The following is a 26665-nucleotide window of genomic DNA, read 5'->3' as shown; positions in this document are numbered from 1 at the left end:
TCTCAGATTTTAGCATCATTCTCTTGTCAGACTACTTGTTAAAGACACAGATTTCAGTCACGGGTGGTAGTACAGGTCTGTGATCCTAGCTGTCAAGAAGCTGATGCTAGAATCTGAGGCCAGCCTGGCCTACATACAAAACTCTTGTCTAGAAAAAATATATTATCTCATCATGGTGCTATAAACCAGCCAGCATCTTGGACAAGTATCAGCTGAACATTATCTTGAAGAACCACTCACTGGCTTCCTCAGGAAGCTAGAGTGATGTAGCCTTTGGGATGTAGAGGCAAGAGAATCATGAATTCAAGGGCAGCCTGGACTATATGGAGCTGTGTCTCAAACCAAAGAGAAAAAAAAAAATTTTTTTTTTCGGAGCTGGGGACCGAACCCGAAAAAAACGTTTTTATTTATGTTTATGTAGAGACAGGATTTTTGAGACAGGATTTTTCTATGGACCCCTGGCTGGTCTGGAACTCCCATGGACGAGGCTGACCTGGATCACAGAGATCTTCACCAGATCTTACAGAGATCTTCCTGTCTCTGCCTTTCAGGCACCTTTGTGCTCATATTTGTTTTCTCATTTTGGTTGGTTTTGGCTTGTTTGTTTCATTTTGATTAAAAGTACATTTTAGGGCTGGAGAGATGGCTCAGTGGTTAAGAGTACCCGACTGTTCTTCCAGAGGTCCTGAGTTCAATTCCCAGCAACCACATGGTGGCTCACAACCATCTGTAAAGAGATCTGATGCCCTCTTCTGGTGTATCTGAAGACAGCTACAGTGTACTTATATATAATAAATGAATAAATCTTTAAAAAAAAAAAAGTACATTTTAAACCACAGCACCACTAGTTGAGATCGGCAGTCTCTCCTCTTGACATGATCGCTATATCTGCAGTGACAGGGCCAGAGCTGCCTGAGGATGAAGTAGGTGCTTGTGTTGTGCTCTGACTCACAAGAAGCTTCTTCTGTCTCTGTTGACAGGAGCTAGAGAAACTGGCGTCTCGAAAATTGAGAATAAATGCCAAAGAAACCATGAGGATTGCGGAAAAGCTCTATACACAAGGGTAAATATACACGCTCACAGAGCAATCTGAACTCACTCTCCCCTGTCCTCCATATTAGTAGCTAATCCAGGGCCTTGCACACAGTAGGTATGCACACTAACTTTGTGCTAAATCCTACTCTTGACTCCTCAGTAATTATCTTGGGTTCTACCTAGTGTCAGCCAGCAGCCAGCACATTTAGGGATTGTTCTGCCTGACGGAGTCCTCCTATGTGTGTGACCAGTGAGTACCTACCTACAGTGAAGTGTGCTTGTTACTGCTTGAGAACATGATAGATAGATAGATAGATAGATAGATAGATAGATAGATGGATGGATGGATGGATGGATGGATGGATAGATAGATAGATAGATAGATAGATAGATAGATAGATAAAAATAAGACCTGAAACATTCAGGGTTTTTTCATATATATATATAATATGAAATATTATATATATATATGAAATATATAATATATATGAAGTAGACTTACTACTCTTGCAGCGGACCTAAATTCAATTCCCAGCACCCACATACATAGTGGCTCATTACCATCTCTAACTTCAATTCCAGGGGATCCAATGCTGACTTCTGAAAGGCAAACTGATGGTACCCAGATGTATATATTTACAAAACAGATAGCTAATGAAGTTTATTTTAAAAAGTTACAGAGGAGGGGTTGGGGATTTAGCTCAGTGGCAGAGCGCTTGCCTAGCAAGCGCAAGGCCCTGGGTTCCGTCCCCAGCTCCAAAAAAAAAAAAAAAAAAAAAGAAAAAGAAAAAGTTACAGAGGAATGTGCTGCTGGAACAGTCAAGTCCGTTGAGCCCTACCCCACCCAGCGTCTTTCTGTCAGACTGATTGCTATGAAGAGCCAGTGGTCAGCCCTGCCAAAAGGAACTTGCTGAGTCTTGGTCCTTCATCTTGCAGTATGGTTTTGCTTTCTTGTCTAGGTTCCCAGACTATCCTAGCAGGGAAGCCTGATGCTTTCACCCCTTGAGAACCCTCTCTCCAGATACCCTGTCTCAGCCTAGGTGGTTTACAGTTACATTGGCAGTGTCAGCTGTGTGCCTACACCTGCAGTGGTTACAGAACAATGAAAACACCTAACAGTGTCCTTTTGGTACCTTTCTCTTAGGTACATCAGCTATCCCAGGACAGAAACAAACATCTTCCCCAAAGACTTAAACCTGGTTACATTGGTGGAACAGCAGACCCAGGATCCACACTGGGGGGCTTTTGCTCAGAACATTCTAGAGCGAGGCGGCCCCACTCCACGAAATGGGAACAAATCTGATCAAGCTCACCCTCCCATTCACCCCACCAAATACACCAGCAGCCTGCAGGTTGGTTCCTCTGAGTGTGAACCTTGCTGGAGCACAGAGCAGGTGCAGGATAGGTGCTGAAGCCTGACAGGACTCTGTCGGCTCTGGGATTTGGAAACAGTGATACCAAATGTCTTTTATTACAAGAGGGAGTGAAGGAAGCTTTCAGTGCATCTGTTTTTATGTTTTAAATTTTTCCATCCTTTGTGTTAAAACAAAGTTTCACTGTGTACATGAGACTGGCCTCAAACGCAGAGAGCCACCTGTCTCTGCTTCCCTAGTACTGGGATTAAAAGTGTGCACCATCGTGCCTGGCCTTAGTTATTTTTATTACATTTTATTAGTTGTGGGCATGCATGTGCAGGGGTCAGAGTAAAGGCTGTAACTGGACATCTACACAGAAAGCTCTGTATTTATGTGTGGGTTATATCTTTACTGTTCATAAATGGTAACATTTGGGCTGGTGCGATAAAGTGGGTAAAGGAATACTTAAAAGGGGGTTGCTAGATATGTAGATGAATGTCTCATGAACTTTTTAATAGGGTGAGCCTCACTAAGTCCTTGCTTACCAACAATCACTGTGTGTGCAGACATGAAAGCAGCCTAAAGCTTCATTCAGTGTTAGCTGTCAGTATTTAGAAAGTATCTTGCTAATTTCTTGTGCTTCCATCTCACTAGTCCTGGTCAGAGTTGTGAATTTTGCATTGTGGCATACTTCCTTAATCCTGACACTCAGAGGCAGGCAGATTCCTGAGTCTGAGTAGAGCTCTATAATGAGACACTTCATTTTTTAGAAAAAAAAAAGGCGACAAGAAAGTAGCTTCCCAAGGACTCTTACACTCATGTTATGAGGGCTTGAGGAGCTGTGGGTCCAATTCTGTGCAAATTCGTGGGTCACAGTGGCATAAATCAAGTTGAAACTTCATTGGTATTGTGCTCTTTGAAACATACTGTTCTGGAAGGAATTTCACCCCCTCTGTTTCTTCAGGGAGATGATCGGCGACTGTATGAGTTCATCGTTCGCCATTTCCTGGCTTGCTGCTCTCAGGATGCTCAGGGGCAAGAGACTACCGTGGAGATCGACATTGCCCAGGAGCGCTTTGTAGCCCATGGCCTCATAATCCTGGCCCGTAACTATCTAGATGTGTATCCGTATGACCACTGGAGTGACAAGGTGACAAGGGGTGGTCACCAGGGACAGGGGCAGCAGTTGGGCTCCAGCCTGTGACTCCTGATGGAGCAGGGCTGAACTGAGCATGAGGACAGATGATCTGAGCCCTACATGTCCTCCCCCTGTAGCTCCTCCCTGTCTATGAGCAAGGCTTCCGCTTTCAGCCCAGCACTGTGGAAATGGTGGATGGGGAGACTAGCCCACCCCAACTGCTTACCGAAGCTGACCTCATCGCCCTCATGGAGAAACATGGTATTGGTCAGTATCTTCAGTGGCAATCTCATGTCTCTTGGGCATGTTGTAGGCCAGGCATGACCTTCTCGTAGGGAAGGCATTCTATTCCTGTCTCTATTCTATACTTTCAGTGAAAGCCTGGGAGTGTACTTCAGTGGCAGCATTTGCCTACTATACACGAAGCCCTTTAATTCCATCCCAAATCCCGACACAAAAAAGAAAGAAAAACATTGCAGTCAGACCTGTGCCGGTTAAAACCTTACCTAAGGTCACAAAATGCATGCACTATTAATATCCAGTCCAGATAACTCCATGACTAATGTGTTTTTTAAATTTGCTTTTATAGTGCTAGAGTTAGAACCCAGAGTCTTGTGCAAACGAGGCAAGCACTCTTAACACTGAGCCCAGGAGACCTGAAGAAGCCAACACTGTACCATGTGTATAATGATATAGGTGTTTATTATGACTCAAGACTCAGTTGAAGGGCACCTATGACCTTTGGATTGGTTGTTCATCTTGATTAAGACCAATTAAGAACTGAGGCAGGAAAGTTAAAAGTTTCAAGGCCAGACTGGCTGCTTGTCTCAAAATAAAATTAAAAAGGCCTGGGAACCTAGCGAGTATGGTAGCAAAGGCATATAATCCCAGCACTTAGGAGGACAAGAAGGCAAGAAGATCAAGAGTTCAGGATTTACCTTGCATATATACCAAGACGCTGCCTCAAAAATAATAAAAAGTGCAATTCCAGGGGCTGGAGAGATGGCGCAGCCGTTAGTTCCTTGCTCCCATGTTAGATGTCTCATGGCTGCCTGTAACTCCAGCTCCAGGAGATCTTGATGTCCCCTTCATGGGTACCTACAGGGTACCTACACTCATATGCACATACCCGTGCAGAAACTTAAAATTAAGCCAGGCTCGGTATAGCATTCCATTGTGATTTTTGATTTGTATCTCCCTAGCAGCTACACTTAAAAGCTCCCTGGGCCACAGCTCTTGAACAGAGGTGGACAAAGCAAAATTGAGAAGTATAGATGTTGCAGGCGGTCCAGTGGGCCACTCTGACATGGGAAAAGAGATAAGGAGTTGTAAGGCTGGAATTGGCAGTCGTGAGCCCTCAGATGTTAGAGAGGAAAGTCAGTGTGGCTCTGAGACTGCTAACATAAGTCAGATGTGAATAAGAGATCTTATCTGCATAAACTGCCCAGGCATAAGAGGTACCCATGGTGAATGAGATCCACAGGCCATGCTGGTGCTGCCGTCCGTATCACCTCAGAATAATGGGAATGTGAGATGGACTTGGTGGCAAACAGCTGCAATTCCTGCAGTTGGGAGGTAGGGGAAGAGTCAGAGTTCAAGGACAGACAGGCTTGGTTACAGAGCATGTTCAAGGCCAACTGGGGCTTTACTAGATGTGGTTGGTGATGATGGTGATGTGGTGGTGGTGATGATAAGGAAATGGTTTCTAGGTACTGATGCAACTCATGCAGAACACATCGAGACCATCAAAGCCCGGATGTATGTGGGACTCACCTCAGACAAGCGGTTCCTCCCTGGGCACCTGGGCATGGGACTTGTGGAAGGTAAAACACTAGGGAGTTGCAGAGGACAGTGGGGAGGCCAAGGTGTCCCAAGTTCCTCAAGATGTCATTTAGAACCTCATAGCACTGCCCTTTCCCTACAGGTTATGATTCCATGGGTTACGAGATGTCCAAGCCTAACCTCCGTGCCGAGCTGGAAGCTGATCTCAAGCTGATCTGTGAGGGCAAGAAGGATAAGTTTCAGGTTCTAAGGCAGCAAGTGCAGAAATACAAGCAGGTGTTCATTGAAGCAGTGGCGAAGGCAAAGAAGTGAGTGCCAACCCTGCTCCCCTGTGCTGGTGTTCTGTAGCTCCCAGCCATGCCCCAGACCTTCCAGTACTGAGAGTCCCTGGGAAGGAGGCCACAGCACCCCCCCCCCAGAACTTAGAGCCCCTGGGGAGGAGGCCACAGCACCCCCAGAACTGAGAACCCCTGGGGAGGGGGCCAGCTACAGAGGTACTGTCCCTTGGATTTTCCCCTCTGGATTCAGTTTATTCCTTTCTAGAAAAACTGTCTCTAATAGATCTGAGCTTTAGAAGTGCCATTCTCTCCCTTTTATGCTTCCTTGGTTGTCAGCAATCCTTTAAATCAGTTAATCCACGTCCTAGTGTGGAATCTATTCATTCTCTGGAGCATTTATTTAGGGGTGGCCAATTAGCAAACAGTATGCGTTTTGTTAAAAATAATAATTTTCAAACCAAAGGTAATGTGACTCTTGCGTGTCATCCTAGCACTTAGGTGACAGAGGCAGGACGGTTGCTGTGAATTCAAAGATATCCTGGGTTACAAAATGTCACCCAGTCTCCAAAGAGGAAGGAAGGAAGGAAGGAAGGAAGGAAGGAAGGAAGGAAGGAAGGAAGGAAGGAAGGAAGGAAAGAAGTGTTTTCTAACCCTGATGCTATGGTTCATTGGAATAGGAACATATTTAGTTTGATTTCTAGCACACTTGAACTCTGTATCTTTGATGATATCTTTGTCTGCCAGTTGCCTGGTGGCTGGGAAGCCCTTGCTAAGCCATAGGCTAGGATTAGTTTCAGGAGAAATTCCCATGAGGCAGTGCTTTAGCTACTCCAGGGTGGCACTGAAGATTAGATTGGTCACCTGCGGCTCACGATTCACCAGCTGTGTCTAAGTGTTGAAGACATCATACAAACTATGTTCTAAGCTCTTAAATAGCTGAGTAGACACTGGGGAAGCACCGCCATGCAGTCGGCTGGTGGGCCTCGCCCTTTGCATCTCTCTCCTGTGTGGCTATTCTGAGTTACATGACCCACACAGTGAATCAGACCCAGGGAAGCCCCCTTTGCAGTCAGAAGCACAGGCCATGTCCTGAGATTTGCAGCTAGTGCATGAAAGGGGAACAGTCTTGGCCACTGAGCTCAGTCTTTGGGGTCTCACTCACTCCAGGTAGTGGCAGGACTGATTGGAATTAGGACACCCAGCTGGTGTTCACTGGGCAACTTCTCGATGTGCAGGGTCAGTGTTCTGCATGGCCATTATTTATATGGATGCCAGGAAGTGCCAGTTTGTGCGTGTGTGTGCATGTGTGTTCGTGTGTGTGCATGTGCGTGTGTGTGAATGTATACATACCAAGGTAAATGTATGCAGGACAGGCCAATTTTTAGGAGACAGTTCTCTTCTTGCACTGTGGGTGTTCAACTCCAACCCAGGTTGTCAGGCTTGCTCATTTACCCACCCAACCTTTGGGCCAACCCGTTTGGGCTTTTAATCCTTAAGTTTACCCTGTTGCCACATTGTATAGACAGACATTGCTAAATGTGAATTGTTTGTGTAAACCTAGGGCTGCCATCATATCGGAGCCTGGAGCCAGGGGCAGTGGGGTAGAGAGCTCCATCTCCTTCCTGTCCTCTGCTTCCTATGTTGGCCTTCGGCTCCCTAACCCACTGGCTCTGGTCTCATGTGTATTGTTGATACCTAAGAGTGCTATAAAGGCCTTATTAATGAAACTGGTTTGTGTATCTTCTTTTTCTTCAGGCTGGATGAGGCCTTATCTCAGTACTTAGGAGAAAGGACAGAGGTGGCTCAGCAAGAAGAGATCTACCCAGCCATGCCAGAGCCTGTTCGGAAGTGCCCACAGTGTAACAAGGATATGGTCCTCAAGACCAAGAAGAGTGGTGGGTTAGTGCCTGGCTCCCCTCTTACCTTCTCACCCCGTGTATATGGCGTTGGCCGTAGCTCTGAAAGGCCATCTCAGACCATGCCCATATTAGTATTTAGAAGCAGGCCTGCCCTCGGCAGACACGGGGCAAGAGGATAGAACTGGGAGGGTAGCAAGGTAGCACCTGGGTGCTGAGTGCCACGGGAATGTATATTCCCTGAAAAGGAGGCAGGCTGGAGAGATGGATCAGCTCTTATAAAAGACCCAAGTTTGGTTCCCAGTACCTACAAGCATCTCACACCCATCCACTACTCTAGTTCCAAGGAATCCATTGCCTTCTGACCTCCAAGGGCACCAGACACATAAAATAATTTTTCCCTTCCTTAAGGGTCATGTCTACCTCACAACGCTGCATTATACATGGGATGTTTTTTTTTTTTTTTTTAAATTCTTTTTTTTTTTTTTTTCTTTTTTTCGGAGCTGGGGACCGAACCCAGGGCCTTGCGCTTCCTAGGCAAGCGCTCTACCACTGAGCTAAATCTCCAACCCCACATGGGATGTTTTTAAACAGTTTTTTTGTTTTTTGTTTTTTTTATCTTTTTTTTTTTTTTTTTTTTTTTCGGAGCTGGGGACCGAACCCAGGGCCTTGCGCTTCCTAGGCAAGCGCTCTACCACTGAGCTAAATCCCCAACCCCGTTTTTAAACAGTTTTATGTGTGTGAGCCACTTGTCTATACACGCTCCACAAGCATGCAGATGCCTGCAGAATCCAGAAGACGGTTTGAGTCTCCTAGAACTGGAGCTCCAGCTGACTGTGAACTGTCCAGTTTGAGTGCTGGGAACAAACTTGGGTCCTCTGCAAGAATGGGTCATGTCCTAACCATGGGGCCATCTCGCCAGCCCCAGGGATTTTGTTGTTGTTTGTCTATCTTCATTTTTGTTATTTGAAATGTAGGAGTCGAACCCAGGGCCTCATATACTTGGCAGCTTTCTTCTACCTCCTCCCAACCCAGAATGAGTTTCTGTTTTGTTTTGACTTTGATCTAGGGTTTGCTTATGTAGCCTAAGCTAACCTTGAGCTCTACATCTCCCTTCCCAAGTTCTGGAATTATGTTGGAGAAACACCACACCTAGTCACTGGTGGTGGTGTTGGCCTAAGGAGAGTCAGCAATAATTAACATTTTTCCCGCTTGAGACAGGGTTTCTCACTGTAACCTTTGCTGTCCTAGATAGAACTTGGCTCTGTAGACCAGGCTGGCTTTGAATCCACAGAGATTCACCTGCCTCTGTCTTCTGTGCCAGCAACCACATCTATACATGCAATCTTTTGCTTCTCATGCAAAAAGAACTTTTAATTATTCTGTGTCAGGATGTCCAATTAGGTGTATTCTAAGTGTAAGCCAAGAAGTGTTTTCTTAGGGTGGGGTCTGGTGGCACACCCCTTTAATCCCAGCACCTAGGAGGCAGAGGCAGGTCGGTCTCTATGATCAGGCTGACTTGATCTATAGAGCACGTTCCAGGCCAGCCAGGGCTTCACAGGGAGACCATGACTTAGAAAACCAAGAAAATGACAGCAGGCTGTTCCTGGCAGATGAATGTGACCAGTGCCTTCCGAATCCCTGGACTTGACCTGTCCACTCTGCTTCTCAGGTTCTACCTTAGCTGCACGGGGTTCCCAGAATGTCGCTCAGCCGTGTGGTTTCCTGACTCGGTGCTGGAGGCCAGCAGGGACAGCAGTGTATGTTCCGTTTGTCAGCCAGCCCCTGTGTACAGGTGAGCTGGATGACCCTGGGGCATGCAGAGCTCTTTCCTGTCCTCTTTGAAATCCATAGTGTCTAAGGCAGTAGTTCTCAACCTGTGAGTCATGATCCCTGTGGCAAACTTCTATCTCCAAAAATATTTACATTACAATAGCAAAATTACATATATGAAATAGCAATGAAAATAAAGTTATGGTTGGGGATCACCACAACTGAGGAACTATACTAAAGGGTCGCAGTGTTAGGAAGGTGAGGACCACTGCTCTAGGGCATGCTGTTCTCATTCTTTGCGGAAGTCACAGAGACCTGGCTGCCTCTGCCTCCTGAGTGCTGGGAGAAGACGTTTCATCAGGCCAGCTTGGCACGTGCATTTCTTACTAACATTTTTAAAACTGATTTATAGAACAAAACACTTTCTAAAGCAGATACACAGCAGCACCACTGAAGAGAGTAATATTGCTTTTCATTTGGGTGAGACGGGATATAAACACAACCATCCCTGTCCTGCACTCCACTGAACCATCACATTTCATTGTTTCTGGAAAACTCTCCACTGAGCCCATGTGGAAGCATGGGGTTGGGCTGGACACATCTTGCCCATCTTGACTTCCTTACCTTGAAAGAACCCCAGAGTCCTGGGGGGCCAGTGATGTAGAGAAGTAGAACTTTCCAGAGGTGCCAATATTTGGGTGGTCTGTTAGTCTGAGAGTTCATCTGTCTGCTCCTGCACTCTGAATGGGCTTCCTGGGGTATGCAGGGAGGCTGTGGCTGGCCACCACAGTGCACCAGGACAAAGAATAACATCTTGTCTCTTCTTGGCCTCACTAGGTTGAAGTTGAAGTTTAAGCGTGGTAGCCTTCCCCCATCTATGCCCCTGGAGTTTGTCGGCTGCATAGGTGGATGTGATGAGACCTTGAAGGAAATCTTCGGCCTGCGATTTTCACGGGCTCCACCAAGAGCGAGCCAGCCCTCTGGCCACCTGCAGGCCAGCCAGGCCCTCAACAGGATGGACAGCAGTCAGCGTAGCCTGTCTCAACCTCTGGTTAACAGACATACTGGACCTTCGAAGGCAGTGGCCCAAACCTTGCTACCACCCACTGCTGCTGCTGAGGGCAACTCTGTGACCTGCAACTGTGGCCGGGAGGCTGTGCTGCTCACCGTCCGCAAGCAGGGCCCCAACCAGGGCCGGCACTTCTATAAGTGCAGTGGTGGTGACTGCAACTTCTTCCTGTGGGCTGACAGCAGCCACCCCACTGGAGGAGGGCCCCCCACCTCTGTATCAAGACCCCCAGGCAACTCGGTAGGATGCCCCTCAGGCTTCGGCAGCCACATGGATGGGTTCGGCAGCCTTGGTGGTGACGGTGATGGAGGTGCATCCTGCCTGTGCGGGCAGCCTGCTGTCACACGGACTGTACAGAAGGATGGGCCCAACAAAGGACGCCAGTTCCACACCTGTGCCAAGCCACGGGAGCAGCAGTGTGGCTTCTTTCAGTGGGTGGATGAGAACATGGCCCCAGGTGAGGCAGCAGGCCAGCAGGTCCCTACGTAGGTTTTCACAGTGGCTACAAGTGCAGAGACCGAGTGTAGAGACCAGAGGAGGAGGGAGGGCAGATGGGTGTGGTGGGGATCCGCAGGGCAGTGCTTTGCTGTTTTCTCATTGTTTAGTACGGTGCCCCACGCTGTGACAGATACCCATCGGGCATCTTTCATCTGCATTTCATCAGCATTGCAAGTGAGATGAGGCTCAGGCGAGGGAAAGGCTTTATTTGGTATCCCAGTGACAGGGCCCAAGGTAGGAATGACAGTCTTTTCCCCTGCAGACCCACCCTTGCTAGGTCCTTGATACCAGCTTCATTTTACCTAGGGCACACTGACTGAAGATATATAGGTGTGCCCAGAGCTACATAACCTAGCCATAGTGTCTCAGGGATGAGTGCTATAAGGATTGGCACCCCGACACTGAATCACGTTTGTTCCAGCTACCACGGTGCACAGCAGTAAACAATCTGTCTAGCCTAAAGCTAAGCACATCTCTTCCACCTCAGTTGCCTGAGCCTATCAGCCTCAGTCTCCTCAGCTGTAAGACGCTCCCACCACTAATTCCACAGGACGGCTCCTGCTCATACAGGAGCCAGGCTAGTTTCAGACCATGATTTCTTTGTTTACTTATTTATTTTTTTGTGTCTGGGGTGCACATTTTGAGGCAGGTTATGTATATAGCCCAGGCCGGCCTCAAACCTGTAAGCCTCCTGCCTCAGCCTCCTGAGTACCAGAATAACGGGCATGTGCCCCCAGTGCTGACTTCATATGATTATTGTATTTGTGCCTCCAGATGTAAGAAATACTGGAAGGCTTGGTGAAAAGCACAGGACTCAGGGCCACCAGACAGTGCATCTTTTTCCTCTCCCATATTGAAATAACTGCAGAGCCCGTGGCCTTGTACACACTTGAGACTTTCCAGGGTCACCAGAAGTGACATGACCTCTAAGCCAGATGAGGAGTTAACCCCAGTGACAGGGCAGCCAGCATTGAGGCCTGTTTATAAACTGGAAGGTCAGAGTGCTCAGGGTCCCTCGAAGGCAAGGTGAAGCTGGGGAGCTGGCTAGCGATCGCAGACTCTCTGCTTAGGGAGCTTGGGTTTCTGCTATGTAGGAAGGGTATATAGGAAATTACCACTGCCGCCTTATCACAGCAGTCTCTAAGAACTTGAGTTTCTTTACGAAAAGAAAGGGCTGGAGAGATAGCTGTTGTTAAGAACTCTTGACGCCCTTCCAGAGGACCCTGAGTTGGGTCCAGCACCACCTCAGGTGGATCACAACCTCCTGTGCCTCCAGCTCCAAGGAGTCCAGTGCCCTCCTCTGCAGACACTTGCACTCACAGAAGCTCACACACATACACACGCATAAAAATAAAGTAGTTTACAAAGAAAAAGAAAGCAAGTAATGGGTGTTCGGTACATCATGCCCTTGACAAAGAGCTGACCTTTACAAAGCCGAGGGAGTCCGGCCTGTAGGTTCACCTGCCTTGTAAAACAACATTGTACCTTTTGGGTTTAGGTTTGGTTTTGGTTTGAGACATAGTCTCATGTAGCCCACGCTGACTACCCTTGGTGACCTTTCTGCCCTCAGGGACTAGCATTGTAGGTCTGCGGCTCCACACCTGGCATTGGGTCTGGTTCTTGCTACTTGATCAGATCAGTTGTGAGCACATCTTTCCTGTCTCCTTCCACAGGGAGTTTTGCAGCCCCAGCATGGCCAGGAGGCAGAGGAAAAGCCCAGAGACCAGAGGCTGCAAGCAAAAGACAAAGAGCTGGTTCCTTAGATGCAGGGTCTACAGTAAAAAAGCCTCGGAAATGTAGTCTTTGCCACCAGCCTGGACACACCCGGCCCTTTTGTCCTCAGAACAGATGATGGCAGGTGAGGTGGAGGAAGTCACCTAACCAGAAATGAACTAACTGGACCAGGTGACCATCCACTGTCCTGGAAACCTAGGGAGGTATTGGGTTTTAGAGTTGGCCTTCCTTTGTTGAGGAGTACAAAGACCAGACACGTCTGGAAAATCTGGCTGGCTCTGCTGGATGCCGTTGCTCTGTCTGGCTCAGGAGTGACTGGCTGCGCACTAATGGAAAGTGAGAAGATGAGCAGTCAGCATGTAAGCAGAGCTGACCTCAGTGACCTTCCAAACCCGGGCCGTGGCCACTGTCTGCCACATGAGAAGCAGCACCGGCTCTGGGCATCCCAGTGGGCCTTTTCTGACAGCTGTTTGAGAAGTGGCAGAAGCCTCCCCTCCTGCTCAGCCTAGGACACCCATAGCTCATGTGCCTTAATTTAAAAAAAAAAGGGGGGGGCTGGGGATTTAGCTCAGTGGTAGAGTACTTGCCTAGGAAGCACAAGGCCCTGGGTTCGGTCCCCAGCTCCGAAAAAAAAAAAAAAAATGGGGGTTGGGAATTTAGCTCAGTGGTAGAGCGCTTGCCTAGTAAGCGCAAGGCCCTGGGTTTGGTCCTCAGCTCCGGGGGGAAAAAAAAAATCCATCCACATTTTCTGGTGGCATTCAGGCTGGGGATGCCAGCAGGAGCCAGTGAAGGCCAAAGGGCCTCTTCTTGGGACTCTCCCCATCCATCTCTGCACTCTCTTGCAGGGTTCTTCCCTGCTGTTGTCCCTTGAAGCCGGCAGATTCCAGGATACTGACTGGCCTTTGCAGAAGAGGCTGTGTCCTTTGTTTGCGCTCACAAACTTCTAGCCAGCCATGTTAGCTTTGTCCACACTTGAGAAGTGAAGTGTGAATTGTTCCTTGATTTACAAGTTCATGAAGCAACTGGGGTTGTTCTCAGGTCAGAGCAATAGTCTTGAATAGATAGGAACTCTCAGCCTGGCTGCCAGCAGGTTCTCCAGTGAATATTCCTACCATTGCTCATTGGGTACCATCTGCAGCCTGCATTTAGGGTCTGACCCTGGTCCATCACTCACAGCTGGCCTACCTGTTTGATCACTTCAGTAGACACCTCACGGACTTGCTGTGCCTAGCACCTTTCCCTTCGCACAATGTTCACAGGATTTGTTGAGAGTGAGTCATTCATTTTGTTGTTGTTGTTTTGTTTTGAAACGGTTTTTCTGTGTAGCCCTGGCTATCCTGGAATGTGCTTTATAGACCAGGCTGACCTCAAGCTCAGAGACCATGTGCCTCTGCCTCCTGAGGGCTGGGAATAAAGGTGTACCATGCCCAGCTTCCATTTATTTGTTTATTTGGAAATTTTGTCCAAGGTCTTTATTGCTGCTTAGACTTTGGTTTTTCATGACAGGATTTCTCTGTGTAGCCCTGGCTATTCTGGACTCTCTTTGCAGACCAGGCTGGCCTCAAACTTAGAGAGGTCCACCTGCCTCTGCCTCCCGAGTGCTGGAATTAAAGGCATGCACCACCACGCCTGCCGCTCCTTGGATTTTTAAGCAGCTCTTTTATGCTTTAAAAAGTGGGGGGGGGGGGGGAGCTGGAGAGATGGCTCAGCAGTTAGGAGCACTAACTGCTCTTCCAGAGGTCCTGAGTTCAATTCCCAGCAACCACATGGTGGCTCACAACCATCTGTGATGGGATCTGATAGCCTCTTCTAGTGTGTTTGAAGACAGCTAAAATAAATAAATCCTTTTTTTTTTTTTTTTAGATTGTATTTTAAAAAATTGGTGAAGGTGAGAATTAGCGAGTTGTACATTCCTAGCAAAGCCAGCAAGGATAACAACTGGCCTTGGACAGGGCATTGTCTTAGTCCAAGCAAATACTGGAGACAGCCAAGAAGTTGTGCCTTGATCCTACAATTGGAAGTTCTGGATTCCAAAGTCAGCTCTCACCTTTAAAAAAACAAAATGAAGGAAATAGCACTGGTCAGTTCTCCTGGAGTACCAGTGGGAGAGAGAAAAAGACAAAGAAGTGGAGTAGGGTGTGAGGGGGGGCAAGGCTGGGTACCCAGGGCTGGGTGCTGGAGAGTCTGCTGGGGTCAGTGATGGCAGACTGGACCTAAAGCAGTTTGTGTTGGGGATGGGTCTGTCAGGGGGAAGGGGACACATACCCAGACAGTGTTGAGGTCTCTGTTAGCTGCCTTGTCAAGGGGACAGATGTTGGGGGCGGGGTGACAGTTGTTCCCTGGGTTCATTGTGTGAAGTCCTTAAATGAATGTGAGGGAGAGGATGTGTGTGGGTGAGGAAGAAAGGCAGTGGGAGGGAACAAGACGGAGAAGAGAGAGGGGAGGATGGGAGTGGAGTTGCCAGATGGAGGGGTGCTGGTGGCAGGGACGCTGGAGGTTGAGTGGAGCTTACCTGGCCAGCAAGGATGCCACCTAAAGCTGAGTTCAGGGACATCTATTAGGTCCCACGCTAAGGCCATGAAGTACTGGATAAGAGGATCTTATTCTGCATGTCTGCACTACGTTATATGTGTGCAGGTACCCACCAAGTCCAAAAGCGAGCATCAAGTCCATGGAGCTGGAATTACAGGTAGTCGTAAGCCACCCATTGTACGGATGCTAGGGACCAAACTCCATCCTTTAAAGGGCAGTGTGGTGGTTTGAGTATGCTTGGCCCAGGGAGTGGCACTACTAGGTGTGGCCATGATGGTAGAAATGTGTCACTTCGGGGGTGGGCAGTGAGACCCTCCTAACCACACGGGATGCCAGTCTTCACTTGGCTGTCTTTAGAACAAGATGTAGATAGAACTCTCAGTTCCTCCAGCCCCATGTCTGCCTTTTTCCTTATAATTCAAGAGACAGGACAGGTGGCACTTAGTGGATTTGCATGTCATCCTGCCACAACTGTGACCCTTCAACTGTAGTTTTAACTGGTTGTAGCTCATGCTACAATCTGATGCAGACTTCCAAGCCTGTGAGAAATTTAGGGCATATGTGTCCTCTGGGGACAGGGTGTCCAAAAGGCAGATAGTCAGAGGGTCGGGAGAGAGATACCACATTCTTCTGGTCTCTATATGGGTCTTCAATCCCATGTATGGCCTGTGAGGTTTGCACATCTATCTGTCTCCCTCGCCTCTGAGAGAATTTTGTACCCCAGTAGACCAAAGGGCACTGAGGCGAATGAGAGGGACTGCCGTATCACTCTGGTGTGTGGTGCTGCTGAAACCTGCATAAACTGGTTCCTGGGTGGCATTTCAGCCATTTTGGACTATACAGCAATGAAATGTTAACCCTTTTTGCTAACTTTAAATGTTTATAGTGTCTGCACCATTTTAGTCTTATTATTCCACACCCTTATTAGTTCTTTTTTCCTTCCCCCTCCCCCACCTTGTCTTATAGCTGTGCTTGTATTTATGATGTAATATGATCTTGAAGCCCGCCCTGGTCCTCCTGCCTCAGCCTCCCAGGTGCTAGAGTTTGGGGCGTGCACCACTGTAGCTGGTTCTGCTTGCTGACTGTGTGGTTTGAGGGTCTGCTACAGTTACCTTGAGGCAGGATGGGAGGAGTAATGTCTGGCTTGTGGACCCTGCTAATGGAGTTGAAAATTTTCAGACAGCACTGATAAAACCAAAATTGCCTGTGGAGGCAAGGTGTATATCCCAAAGACACTCGGGTCAGTAAGCAGGCTTGCCTTAATTTAGAGACAGGGTAATGTAGCCCATTGAGTCCCTAGGACAACCTGTTCCCCTAAGCCTTAATAGCACCCTCGTAAACCTTTGTTAAGGCTCCCAGCTTTTCTCTTCTATCAGATTAATTTATAGACAGGAGTATAATCCAAGAGACAGGGCAGAGGGCACTTCATAAATTTGCATGTCAATCTACTGCTAATCTGTTTATTGAATGTGCTGCTACAGAGAGGGACATTTCTTAGCAATTTAGAGATGTAACTTGAGAGCCACACTCATCCTGTCCCGTGTACACTCAGGTCTCTCCCCTCTTGTGTCTCTTCTTCCTTTACCTTTCTGCTTTTAAATAAATTCAACTTTGATTCATACTTGGCTTTCCCTGAAAGTAATTTGTCAAAGCCACTGTCCTAGTTTGTTTTCTGCTGTTGTGATGTACACTGTGACCAAAAGCAACATGGGGAGGAAAGAGATGACTTCATTTTACAGCTTACAGTCTCCATCATGCAAGGAAGTCACAGGAACTGAAGCAGGGACTACGGAAGAGCTGCTTACTGGTTCAGTGTTGCTCAGTTTTGTTTTCTTGTACAACCGAGCACCACCTGCCCAGGGTTGGCACTGCCCACAGTGGACTGAACCATTCCACATCAATTATTAATCAAGAAAATGTCTCACAGACCTGCCTATAAGCCAATCTGATGGGGACATTTTTTTAACTTAGAAAAATAATAATAATAAAATAACTATCCAGGACAGCAATGAGTCCCGTTTTCCTTGGGTGGAAGTCTCTGAAAATAATTCTCATGGCAGCTGCCCAGTGTGTCCCTATCATAGAGACAGTCTGATAGGCAAATCATGTCAGGCCTTTGTTCATTTTCACAGTGGGCCAGCCCTCCACTGATGAGCTCAGTTGCTGGAAATTTTGCTGGTGACTGAAGCCAGGACAGGCTCTGCCCTGAGCTGTGCCTCTGCCCCTTTGTGCTAATACAAATACTTTCTCCTGAACATGACAGAATCATCCGCCACCATGGACCAAATCTTCAATACATGAGCCTTTTATACCATAGAGTTCACATGTTCAAAACACCGAGTGCCCTGGAGATTTTTAAGTCTACACAGATAATACTCCTGGGTGTTCTGTGACTAAGAACTGCTAGGTCAGGCCACACCAAGGAAACGAACGGCTAGACAAGTCTGGCCTCAGCTTGGTTCCTGACCCCCCCTCCCCCATTCCATACCTACGGAGACTCAGCTGCCTCATTTGTGATGGGATGATCTTTTTTCAACAATATGCTGGCTGGTTTTATGTCAACTTGACACAAGCTAGAGTCATCTGAGAAGAGAGAACTTAGTCAAGAAAATATTTCCGTCAGATTGTCCTGTAACAAGTCTATAGGGGTTATAGTGATTCATGACTAATGTGGGAGGGCCTAGCCCGCTATGGGCAGAGCCATTCCAGGACAGCTGTTTCTGAGTTCTGTAAGGAGGATGAACAGCAATTAGGAACAAGACAGTAAGTAGCATTTATGCTACTGCATGAGCTCCTGCCTCCAGGTTCCTTCCCTGCTTGAGTTCTTGCCTTGGCTTCTCCCCAGTTGACTGCGACTCAGTATATGTGAACTAAATAAACCCTTTCCTCCCCAAGTAGAAAGCAAATCAAAACACCTGCTTCCTGCCAGCCATCCCTGGAAGGAGAGATCTGCCCCAAGTAACAAGTCCATCCCTCAGTTGTTACTGAGGCCATGGAGCCCTACCTCAAATGCCAGCTTCCACACCAGAAAATGGTGCTCTGCCTGCAATCCAAGCGTCGAGCATCCCTTGTACCATCCACGGAAACTGAGAAGCCATGGCCCACGCAGCCATCCACCAACTGAGGCCCAGCCGCTGAACCACAGACTTAAGGCTTTGTCAGGCAGTACAGAAAACCCATGGGCCCCCAGACTTGCTGGTGTTGCCTAGGGTTACGTACTGGGCTTTCTCTGTTGCGACTGGCTGACTCAAGAAAAGCTGTTTAAAAAGACATATTTACCTGATTACAAAGGAAAATTGTAGCATTAAAAGTGCAAATGTCACCAGGTGTGGTGGGCTAGATGGACAGACAGACACATACATACATTACCTACATATATACATAGGCAGATAGGCAGGCAGACAGACAAATGTACAAACGTCACAGGCCATACCTGGGATTGACGGCCCATGTAGACACCAGAGGAATGAGGTGTGTCTCTCCCCACCTCCTAACGATCTGCCTTTTGGACACCCTGTCCCCAAAGGACACATATGCCCTAAATTTCTCAGAGTTGGAAGTGTGCATCAGATTGTAACATGAACTCAAGGCCAGATAAAACCACTGAAGGCTCAGTTGTGGCAGCGATGGGCTGAACCAGAGGATTGGGCAGTGTCTCCCAGTGTTGGTGCTTGAGCCAAGGCAGCTGTATGTCACGTGGATCCACAGTGTTACTGAGGCTACATACACAATGGCCTCTCAGGCTGAGACCCAACAACTGTTTTCCCATAGTGTAGATGGCAGGTCTCAGCCCTGTTCATAGCTGGTCGGGGGTGAGGGTACAGTCACTGAGCCACCTCTTCAGCTTGAAAACACTTTTTAAAATCTCCAAGATGACTCTCAAGCCTTCACATCCAGCCACAAAACTTATGAAGCTCCAAGCAGCCACCTACCACCAAGACTGTCTTCTGCCAGCAAGAATCACACATGCATACAATTCTTTCTCCTTTTATTCACATCTTCAAAGCATGATTTTGTATCAATGTGTGTTTAGGGGGGAGGTACCTAAAATAGAAAGGTTCCCCTGGCAGGGAGATAGTCTCCCTTCTCCAGCCATGCACCTTGGCCAGGGTGCAAGGTGAGGACCCAGACATCTATCAGAATATTTTGGCACGCTGCAGAGGCCAGGGCTGCACACAGGCCTCTGGGAGGGGCATGTCCTCTACCCTGCAGTCTAGGAGCAGCCACGATGGGACAGCCTTGCATAGGCAGCACAGAGCTCGGCTCCCCAGTGAGGAAGGGGTTCTCCCAGAGGTAATTTATGGCCTATAGAGAAAAACCAAGCAGGAGAGAACAAGACCTTCCTTCCTCCCCTGGGGTATAAGGCAGGCAGCAAGGGAGTCAACGTCAGCCTCAAGGCCTGAGGACTCAGTCAGAAAAATGCACCACCATCAGGAAACCACCATCCCTCCACAGCTGCGAAGCTATCCTCCAGGGCACCAGCTGACTCCCTGTAAGTGCCTCCAGATACCTAGGGCTCTTAACCCACCCAAGAACATTCTCCTTTCTTGACAAATGTTGGAACCAGCCTTTGCCCAGGTGAAGCCTAGGAAATCAAAAGCCACATCTCATTCTTTGTGAGTTCATTGCTGGTGACGGTGGCCTGAGCCCAAGTTCCTAAATTAACCCCAGAGGGCTAAGGGGCATCAGTGTGGCTGGCACTGAAAGCAGTCAGCCAGGGCAGGCCAGCCACATTCAGATGTCAGCACCCCAGACTCTCTGGGTTTGGGACTCTTGATCACCGTCACCCAGGCACAAGCCCACATGTGGGCTTAGGTAATGTCATCCCTCCTCCACTCTGGCTAAAATAAAGCAAACCACACTGCGGTGTCCTGGGAGGGAGGTGGCTGCGGCTCTCCAGCATTAGAAAATAAGTCAACCACAGTCCTCATTCACCTAGAACAGGCTCTCAGGAACCTGGAGACCACTGTACAGCACGTAGCCAATGTCATCAATCTCCTCTTCCCGAAAGCTACCCAAGAGGTTCACGCTGGGGTTGAAGTGACACGGCAGGCTAGCCTGCTCCAAGCTGCCCACCAAGAACTCCAGAGCTTGCAGAAACCGTTCCCCCAATGCCTCCTCAGTCCAGGCCACTTCCTCTTCACCCAGACGCAGAATCACCTGAGTCAGGTGGCTCCAGCCCAGCCGCACCAGAACCGGATGGCCACGACACACACCGCACAGGAGCAGCAATAACCTCCGTCGAGTGCCAGCATCCTGGTCATCCAGGGCCCGCAAACGGGCGGTTTCTACTGGATATAGATCCTGTAGCCAGAGATTGCTGGCCAGCCCCTCTAGGGGCCAAGCCAGCAGAAGGCGGTCATCAGTGCTGGCCCCAGGGACCACCATGAGCACAGCTAAAGTGAACTCCAGACACTCATGATGCACTTTCAGCAGCAGCTCATCCGAAGCCACATTGGGCCAGATCAGACACCCAAGCAGGCTGCCAATGGCTGGCCAGTTGACAGAGGCTGACAGGGCCTTCCGTAGCAGCTCCAGCAAGACACGGGGAGAAAGGTAGCCCCCCACCAGGAAGCGGTCCCATGGGCTACACCCACGGGGATGGAACTCAAGCTGGGTCCTACGAACAGCCCAGCATCGAGGTTCCCTGGCCACAGTGTCCATGCCAGGTACCAGGCTCCATAGCCCGGGCTCCAACTCCAGAGGCACTAGCAGGCGCACGTGCTCAGCAGTCCCCGCCTGTAGCCCTTCGTAGAGAGGCCCACTGGGCACAAGTACACCAAAGGGCAGTTCTGAGAACTTGCTCCTCAAGTAGGCCTGCAGCTCCAAGCCAATGTCTCCAGCCAGCTGTTTCACCAAAGTCACGTGGGCTTCTGGGACAATCACATGGTTGCGCTCGAATGCCAGCAGCTTCTCCTGGAACGTCAGGCACAAGGGTGCTACAGAGCTGAGCTTGGGTGTCGTCTGAGAGTGAGTGGGTGTGGGCCCCACTGCAGAGGGAAGCATCCAGGAGAACACATCAGAAGGCCCCACAAGTTAAGAAAACTCTACCTGCTCAGAAGCTATGTGATGGCTCTGGGCTCCACGCTGCCTATAACAGCTACTGAGTAAACCCTGACATCAAGCAGGTCATGGGACAGTGAGGGCATGATGACAAAGTCATTGGCCCAGAGTCCCAACACTGTGGCTTCTACAACTGCAACAACTTCACGGAGAATGGGTCAGAGAGATCCTGCCCCTCTCCAGGCCTCAGTTTCCCCATCTTTGGCTCCCTACCATCACATGGTGCAACCTTGCTATAGTAGAGAGCAGACAGGCAAAAACAAGGATCCCAGGGCTGAGGTTTGCGTTTGCTTAGCACATGTGAGGCACTGGGTTCTATCCAGAAAAACACAAACCTACAGTACCTATTAAACATCTGAGTTGCCCACAACCCAAAGAGGAACAGAAATATGTGAAGACTGCAGCTTCCGCATGGGCGTGCACAGGGGACTCCCCACACTAGAAGGAGGCAGTGCAGCTCACCTGGGGCAGAGGGGGAGGGGGACACAGGAGATTTGGGCTGGCTGAAGGCAGCAGGAGAGGGCTGGGGCTTGGGGTGTGAAGTGGCTCTCAGCAGGCTCAGTTCCTTCCAGCTGTCCCCCTTGGTGTCATCCTCATCACGAGGGTTAGTTGCCCTGTCGATGAGCTACAGGCAAAGTGACACAGATCAGAGCATGGGGGGGGGGGGGGTGCGGGGTTGCACGGCAAAGCTGGGGGCGGCGGGGAGGGGGAGTAAAGCAAACCAGGAAGCTAGGGTGAAAAAGTAGGGGCTCTGAGCTCCAGTCCGACTTCCAAAAGTCCCACCATCCCCCAGCTCCCCCGTCCTGGCCTTCTCCTGTGGAGGTTTCAGGCAGGCCTCACCATGGCCTTACCCGCTTTACGGCCAGGGTGGCAATGCCCAGCACTGCAGCCCCGCCCACACCTAGCACCAAACGAGCGTTAGCCAAGAGGAAGTCCACCACACTGCCCAGGCCCTCGCCACCATGCTGCTTCCTCTGCTTCTGTGAGAACTCTGCCATGGTCACCTGCAAGAGAAGCAATTCGTAGGGCCAGCGTGCATAGGTGCTTAGCAATAACCAAGAGGGCGGTTTCTAAGGACCCGAGAGAAAGGGGCTGCGCAAAGAGTTTCTTGGAGGGAAGCAGGGGACCTACCAGCCCCTCCCTGGAACCTGCAAGCTTCCAAGCCTTGGAAAAGGGCTGATATAGGAAGGCTCCAGGCCTTTGTCCTGACTTCACCCCGAGATGCTGGGAACCTGGGCTCGTCATCACCACCCTTACTCTACAAAGACATGAGTTGCCAGGCCACAAACTGAGTGGTAAGGTCTGGGACTCACAGCACAGCCTCTAGACTCTTCCACCCCCCAGCCTGAGTATTATCCCTATGCCTCCTGACCAGGTTCTCATACTCCTCATCAGGACCCACCCAGAACAGCCACACTGTGTGACAACCTGTCAGGAGGAACCCAAAGCCCCAGAAAGACTTGCAATATGGGTTTCCAGGAAGCCTGCCTGGGTGAGGCCTGTCAGACCTTTGATAGACCCTTAGCAAATTCAGGGATCTAGTTACTGGCCCCCCAGATCTTGACAGGAAAACTACTTGGGGTAGGGCAACCCCATCAGAGACCAGGCTGAGGGCCCCATAGTCCAGTGGTGAGTAAGGTAACCCTAAATAAACACTGAATCAGGACAGGCTGCCCAGGGCCCATGGACTTGAACAGAGTTGGCGAGGGTAAGAATGTGAGAGAAAGACCTGGAGCCAAGGACTTTCTTTTGTTTATCTATATGACTGCACCAGTGAGTTAGATTGGGAAGTGTGCGACTGGCCGGGTCAGGAACTCGAGAAAGACACAGGAATCTCTAGGCCTGGTCCACTAAGCCAGAAAGGTCATTGCCTGATGGGGCACCAAGGACTTCAGCCCTTCCTTCAGGGCCATGGCTGCCCTGGGACCTAGTTGCCAAGTGACAAGATGCCTAGAGTAGTTGAAGCCTGAAGCACTGTGTGACTCAGCTGAGACACCTGTCCACGGCTCCCGAACTAAAAATAAGACCCTGTCCTGTCCTAGGGCCTGGCAAGATCAAAGGCCAGCCAGGGGACCTACTACAAGCTCGAAACCTATCGCTGCCCTCAGACCAGTGAGCCACTCTGCAAACAGGGGACTTAGCTTACATTCCACCGCCTGCGTAACGTGGGACTCAGTCCTACACCTGGAGGGGTCTTGTATTCAAACTCTGGTAAGAAGGGAATAAAAGAGGTGGCTAAATAAAGCCAACTCAGGCCCTTGTGGTGGCGCAGGCCTTTCATTTTAGCATTCAGGAGGCAGAGGTGGTCAGGTCTCCTTGAGTTCAAGGCAAGCCTGGTCTACACACTGAGTTCGAGGACAGCCAGAGCTACATAATAGATCCGCTTCTCAAAATAAAACAAAATAACAAAATAACCTGCCTCTTCACAGCCTGGATGTCACCTGTTCTTCCATTTCTGCCAAAGCTGACTGCCCTGGATCAGGGTTGAACAGAAACGTGTAACCACATACAAAAGGCTCTTAGACTCTATTCAAGAACGAAGTCACTGAGACCCTGGAAATCCTGTGCAATACCCAAGTTGGGAAGAGGCACCCCTGGGATTCGAACTCGGATATTTAGTTCCCAAGTCCTCCCTCCCACCGCAGTGTTGACCACAGGCCACGCCCCCACCTGCACTGGGATACAAGCCACGCCCAATACTAGGAGACCCCGGCCGCCCCCTGCGCTGTAGCTGTACCTGCGTCCGAGCGTCAGCGCATGGACCCAAGGACGCGGCGAGCAGGACCCTGGAGGCCCAGGAGGACCCGCTTAGGAATGGAGCGTCCAGACCCCGGGAACCGAACGCCGAGGCCCGGGGCGGCAAATGACCCGAAAGGAACGCTGGATAAGCAGGCCTTCGCTCCAATCGGAGCGCACAACTCCTGCGCACACGTGCTCAAAACTGAGCAGCTCAGCCAATGAACACCAGGCACGCCCTGGACCTGGGGGCGGAAACCACAGACACTCCGGATTTAAAGGCGCAAGGTTACCTTGTAAACCCAAGGTGCGGGGGAAGTAGTGAGTGAATGACAATCGTCCAGGGCCTGCTCTAGTTTTACTTTGGGGGTGTTTTGTTGAAGAAGGGCCTCACACTAAAGCCATGACTGACATCGAATTCTCTGCAGTCGTGCCTTAGCCTCACATCTGACCTTGTGTGTACTTGTAGTGGGAGCCTCAGTGTGGAGAAAGCTGTCTGAGCTCACGGTCCCTTGATGGACCAGGCAGACAAAACTGCACCTAGCCCAAAGGCCCACATTCTGTCTTTCAAGTTTGCCCCTGCTAGAGTGACTGGTGGTCTCATTTCCTTTTGGCCCGCTTGGCACACACCGGGAAAAGAGCTCTGTTACCTGTTGTGCGAACTCTACCAGTCTCTTCCCTTCTGAAACACTGGGTGCCAGTCCCTGTACATCCATAGAACAGCTGTGTCTGTTTATTGGAAACCTACGATGTGCAGGCCAGGGCAAGATGGCCACTAACAGCTTAGCTGACGAGATATGCTGGTCTTCTAGAGCATGAAACAAGCCTATAAAGAGCACTGGCTAGAATCCTGAGGCCAAGGGAGAATTTTGAGGGTTTGTGCATCCTGCTCTCTGACACTCCTGAGTACTCACTTGGTTCTGACAATTTTGGGAAGCATGTTACACACGAGCAAAGTTGAGTCCAAAGATGAAGAGCTAGGCCCAAAGACCCGGAAGTCTCACCACCACCACGGGTCCCTCACGCAGAGACTGCCTGTGTCCCTGACGTTGGTACCGAAATCTCTCCGGGATCACGGCCAGCTCAGGGTCTACAGCAGCCCAAGCAACAATGCCTGGACCCGACCCTCCACGTTGCGACTGGAGACTGGAAGTGGTGATCGTCTCCAGCAGGACCCCCGCAGGCCTCTCCAGTCCCACAACTCGAGGCCTGAAGCTCTGGGAGTCGCCTAGCAGCACTTCCCGCAGAGGCCGCGGCCGGGAGGAGGCGCGCGCGGGTTAAAGGGGCGGGGCCGGCGCTGACCCAGCCCGCGGCTCCCGGCTACCCTGCGTCTTCCTAGCCCATAGGAGAGCTACGCCACCATGGAGGCCACCGGGGTGCTGCCGTTCGTGCGCGGCGTGGACCTCAGCGGCAACGACTTCAAGGTTAGATGGGGGGAAGGGAAGGGCGACCCCTAGTTCGTCTCTCCCGGCCGCTCCCTCTACGCTTCCGGCACCGGCGGGCGGGGCGGGCGGGCGGGCCTCGGTGAGTCTTCCCGGGCCTGCCCCGCCCGCGGCGGAAGACGTGGGCCGGGGCTCCGGGATCTGGGGCCGCGCGGGATTTGAGCCCACAGGCCGCGAACCTGACCCCATGCCACGGAGGGAATACGCCCTAGCCAGCCACCGCCCCACACTGCGGTCTCGAGACGTCACTTCTCCCTTAGCAAACCTGGGCTTCTCTCCTCCCCAAGGGGCTTAGGAACAGCCCGTTTGGAGGCGTATAAAGGAAAGAGATCTGTTAGTAAGGATTGTGACAGGTGCTTGAGGTCCTAGGCGGCACGTCTGCCAACTGCTAGATTGATGGGCTAGGGGGATAAGCAGCCAGCACCCTGGTTGACCATAAAGAGTCAGGCTATGGGCGTGGTGGTGCACGCCTTTAATTCCAGCCCTCCGGACGTAGAGGCAGGTGGATCTTTGATTTCGAGGTCAACCTGGTCTTCAAACCAAGTTCCAGGACACCCATATCTACATAGAAAAACCCTGTCTTGAAAGAAAAAAAAAGTGCCAGCTAGTCTCAGACCCGAAAACAGGAAAGCTGGACTCAAAGGACAGCTCAGAGGCCTGGACCTTCACTGCCTGGCGTCCGCCCCTTTTGATGTCAGATTGGGGGACGCAGGAGAAGGAGGTGGGCTCCTCCCGTGTTCACCTGCACAAGGACACGTTTGACCCTGTACACAGTTGTCACTTTACCCTGTCCACATTCTCACCATCCTTACCTTTGGTTTCTCTAGTCTCTCTCAATTGAGAACATCTGAGTCTCACTTTGGGGGCTGTGACTGGAGGAGGAGGAAACAGCAAAAGGCAGTTGAGCTTCATGCTGCTCAGATGTCAAAACTGCCAGGTGTAGCCACCAGGAGGTGGTGGCAAATGCTTTTAATCTCAACACTGTGGAGGCAGAGGCAGGCAGATCTCTGAGTTAAACCTGGTCTCAGAATGAGTTCTAAGACAACCAGGACTACACAGAGGAACCCTGTAATTGGAAATTGCAGGGAGGACAAAACCATAGCCTGGTGTGGTGGTACAGACCTTTAATTCCACAGCATTAGGAGGCAGAGGCAGGTGGATCTCTGTGAGTTTGAGGCAAGCCTGGTCTACAGAGTGAATTTCAGGACAGCCAAGGCTACACAGAGAGAAACCCTGTCTTGAAAAGCAAACAAAGGAAAAAGCCAAGGATGCTGAAGCGGACATTGCCTGTGAGGAACGAATGAATGCGAGAGATTGTGCGAGGAACAGTGGGGAGCTGGGCTCTTAGTGCAATCTGGGGAGTGTCAGGGGCAA

The 26665-nt window shown here is 50.0% G+C and overlaps 3 protein-coding genes across 9 annotated transcripts in view; 2 read left to right on the top strand and 1 right to left on the bottom strand.

Moving 5' to 3' along the window:
- Positions 1-17055, top strand: part of Top3a (DNA topoisomerase III alpha) — a 41232-nt gene extending 24177 nt beyond the window's left edge. Inside the window, 10 exon segments of one of the 3 annotated variants that reach the window (NM_001427456.1) lie at positions 981-1063; positions 2180-2387; positions 3355-3540; positions 3666-3795; positions 5238-5351; positions 5453-5618; positions 7344-7487; positions 9117-9239; positions 10055-10743; positions 12458-17055. In NM_001427456.1, coding sequence (NP_001414385.1) covers positions 981-1063; positions 2180-2387; positions 3355-3540; positions 3666-3795; positions 5238-5351; positions 5453-5618; positions 7344-7487; positions 9117-9239; positions 10055-10743; positions 12458-12636 — 2022 coding nt within the window. In that variant the 3' untranslated portion in view covers positions 12637-17055. 3 annotated transcript variants of the gene reach the window in all.
- A 1966-nt stretch (positions 17056-19021) lies between these two features.
- Positions 19022-25104, bottom strand: Mief2 (mitochondrial elongation factor 2). 4 transcript variants are annotated; one of them, XM_039087266.2, is made up of 5 exons: positions 24764-25104; positions 23851-24094; positions 21965-22117; positions 21576-21738; positions 19022-21040 (listed from the first exon to the last, which is right to left on the bottom strand). In XM_039087266.2, exons 3-5 carry the CDS (start codon positions 22109-22111, stop codon positions 19986-19988), a joined length of 1365 nt encoding a protein of 454 aa, XP_038943194.1. In that variant the 5' UTR covers positions 22112-22117; positions 23851-24094; positions 24764-25104; the 3' UTR covers positions 19022-19985. The 4 variants fall into 4 exon arrangements, with proteins under 4 accessions (XP_038943194.1, XP_038943197.1, NP_001385774.1 ...); XM_039087269.2 differs by lacking the exon at positions 23851-24094 and having other exon boundaries at positions 24854-25090; NM_001398845.1 differs by lacking the exon at positions 23851-24094 and having other exon boundaries at positions 24764-25085.
- Positions 25105-25132: 28 nt separating this feature from the next.
- Flii (FLII, actin remodeling protein) overlaps positions 25133-26665 on the top strand; it is a 13982-nt gene continuing 12449 nt past the window's right edge. The window contains exon 1 of one of the 2 annotated variants that reach the window (XM_006246468.5): positions 25133-25273. In XM_006246468.5, coding sequence (XP_006246530.1) covers positions 25211-25273 — 63 coding nt within the window. In that variant the 5' untranslated portion in view covers positions 25133-25210. The remainder of the gene's footprint in view (positions 25274-26665) is intronic. The other variant, NM_001008279.1, reaches the window with a different exon arrangement.

The sequence above is a fragment of the Rattus norvegicus genome, chromosome 10 (genome assembly GCF_036323735.1).
Source record: "Rattus norvegicus strain BN/NHsdMcwi chromosome 10, GRCr8, whole genome shotgun sequence".
Taxonomy (NCBI): domain Eukaryota; kingdom Metazoa; phylum Chordata; class Mammalia; order Rodentia; family Muridae; genus Rattus; species Rattus norvegicus.
Note: the sequence above shows the minus strand (reverse complement) of the source record. Positions and strands in the feature narration are given on the sequence as shown.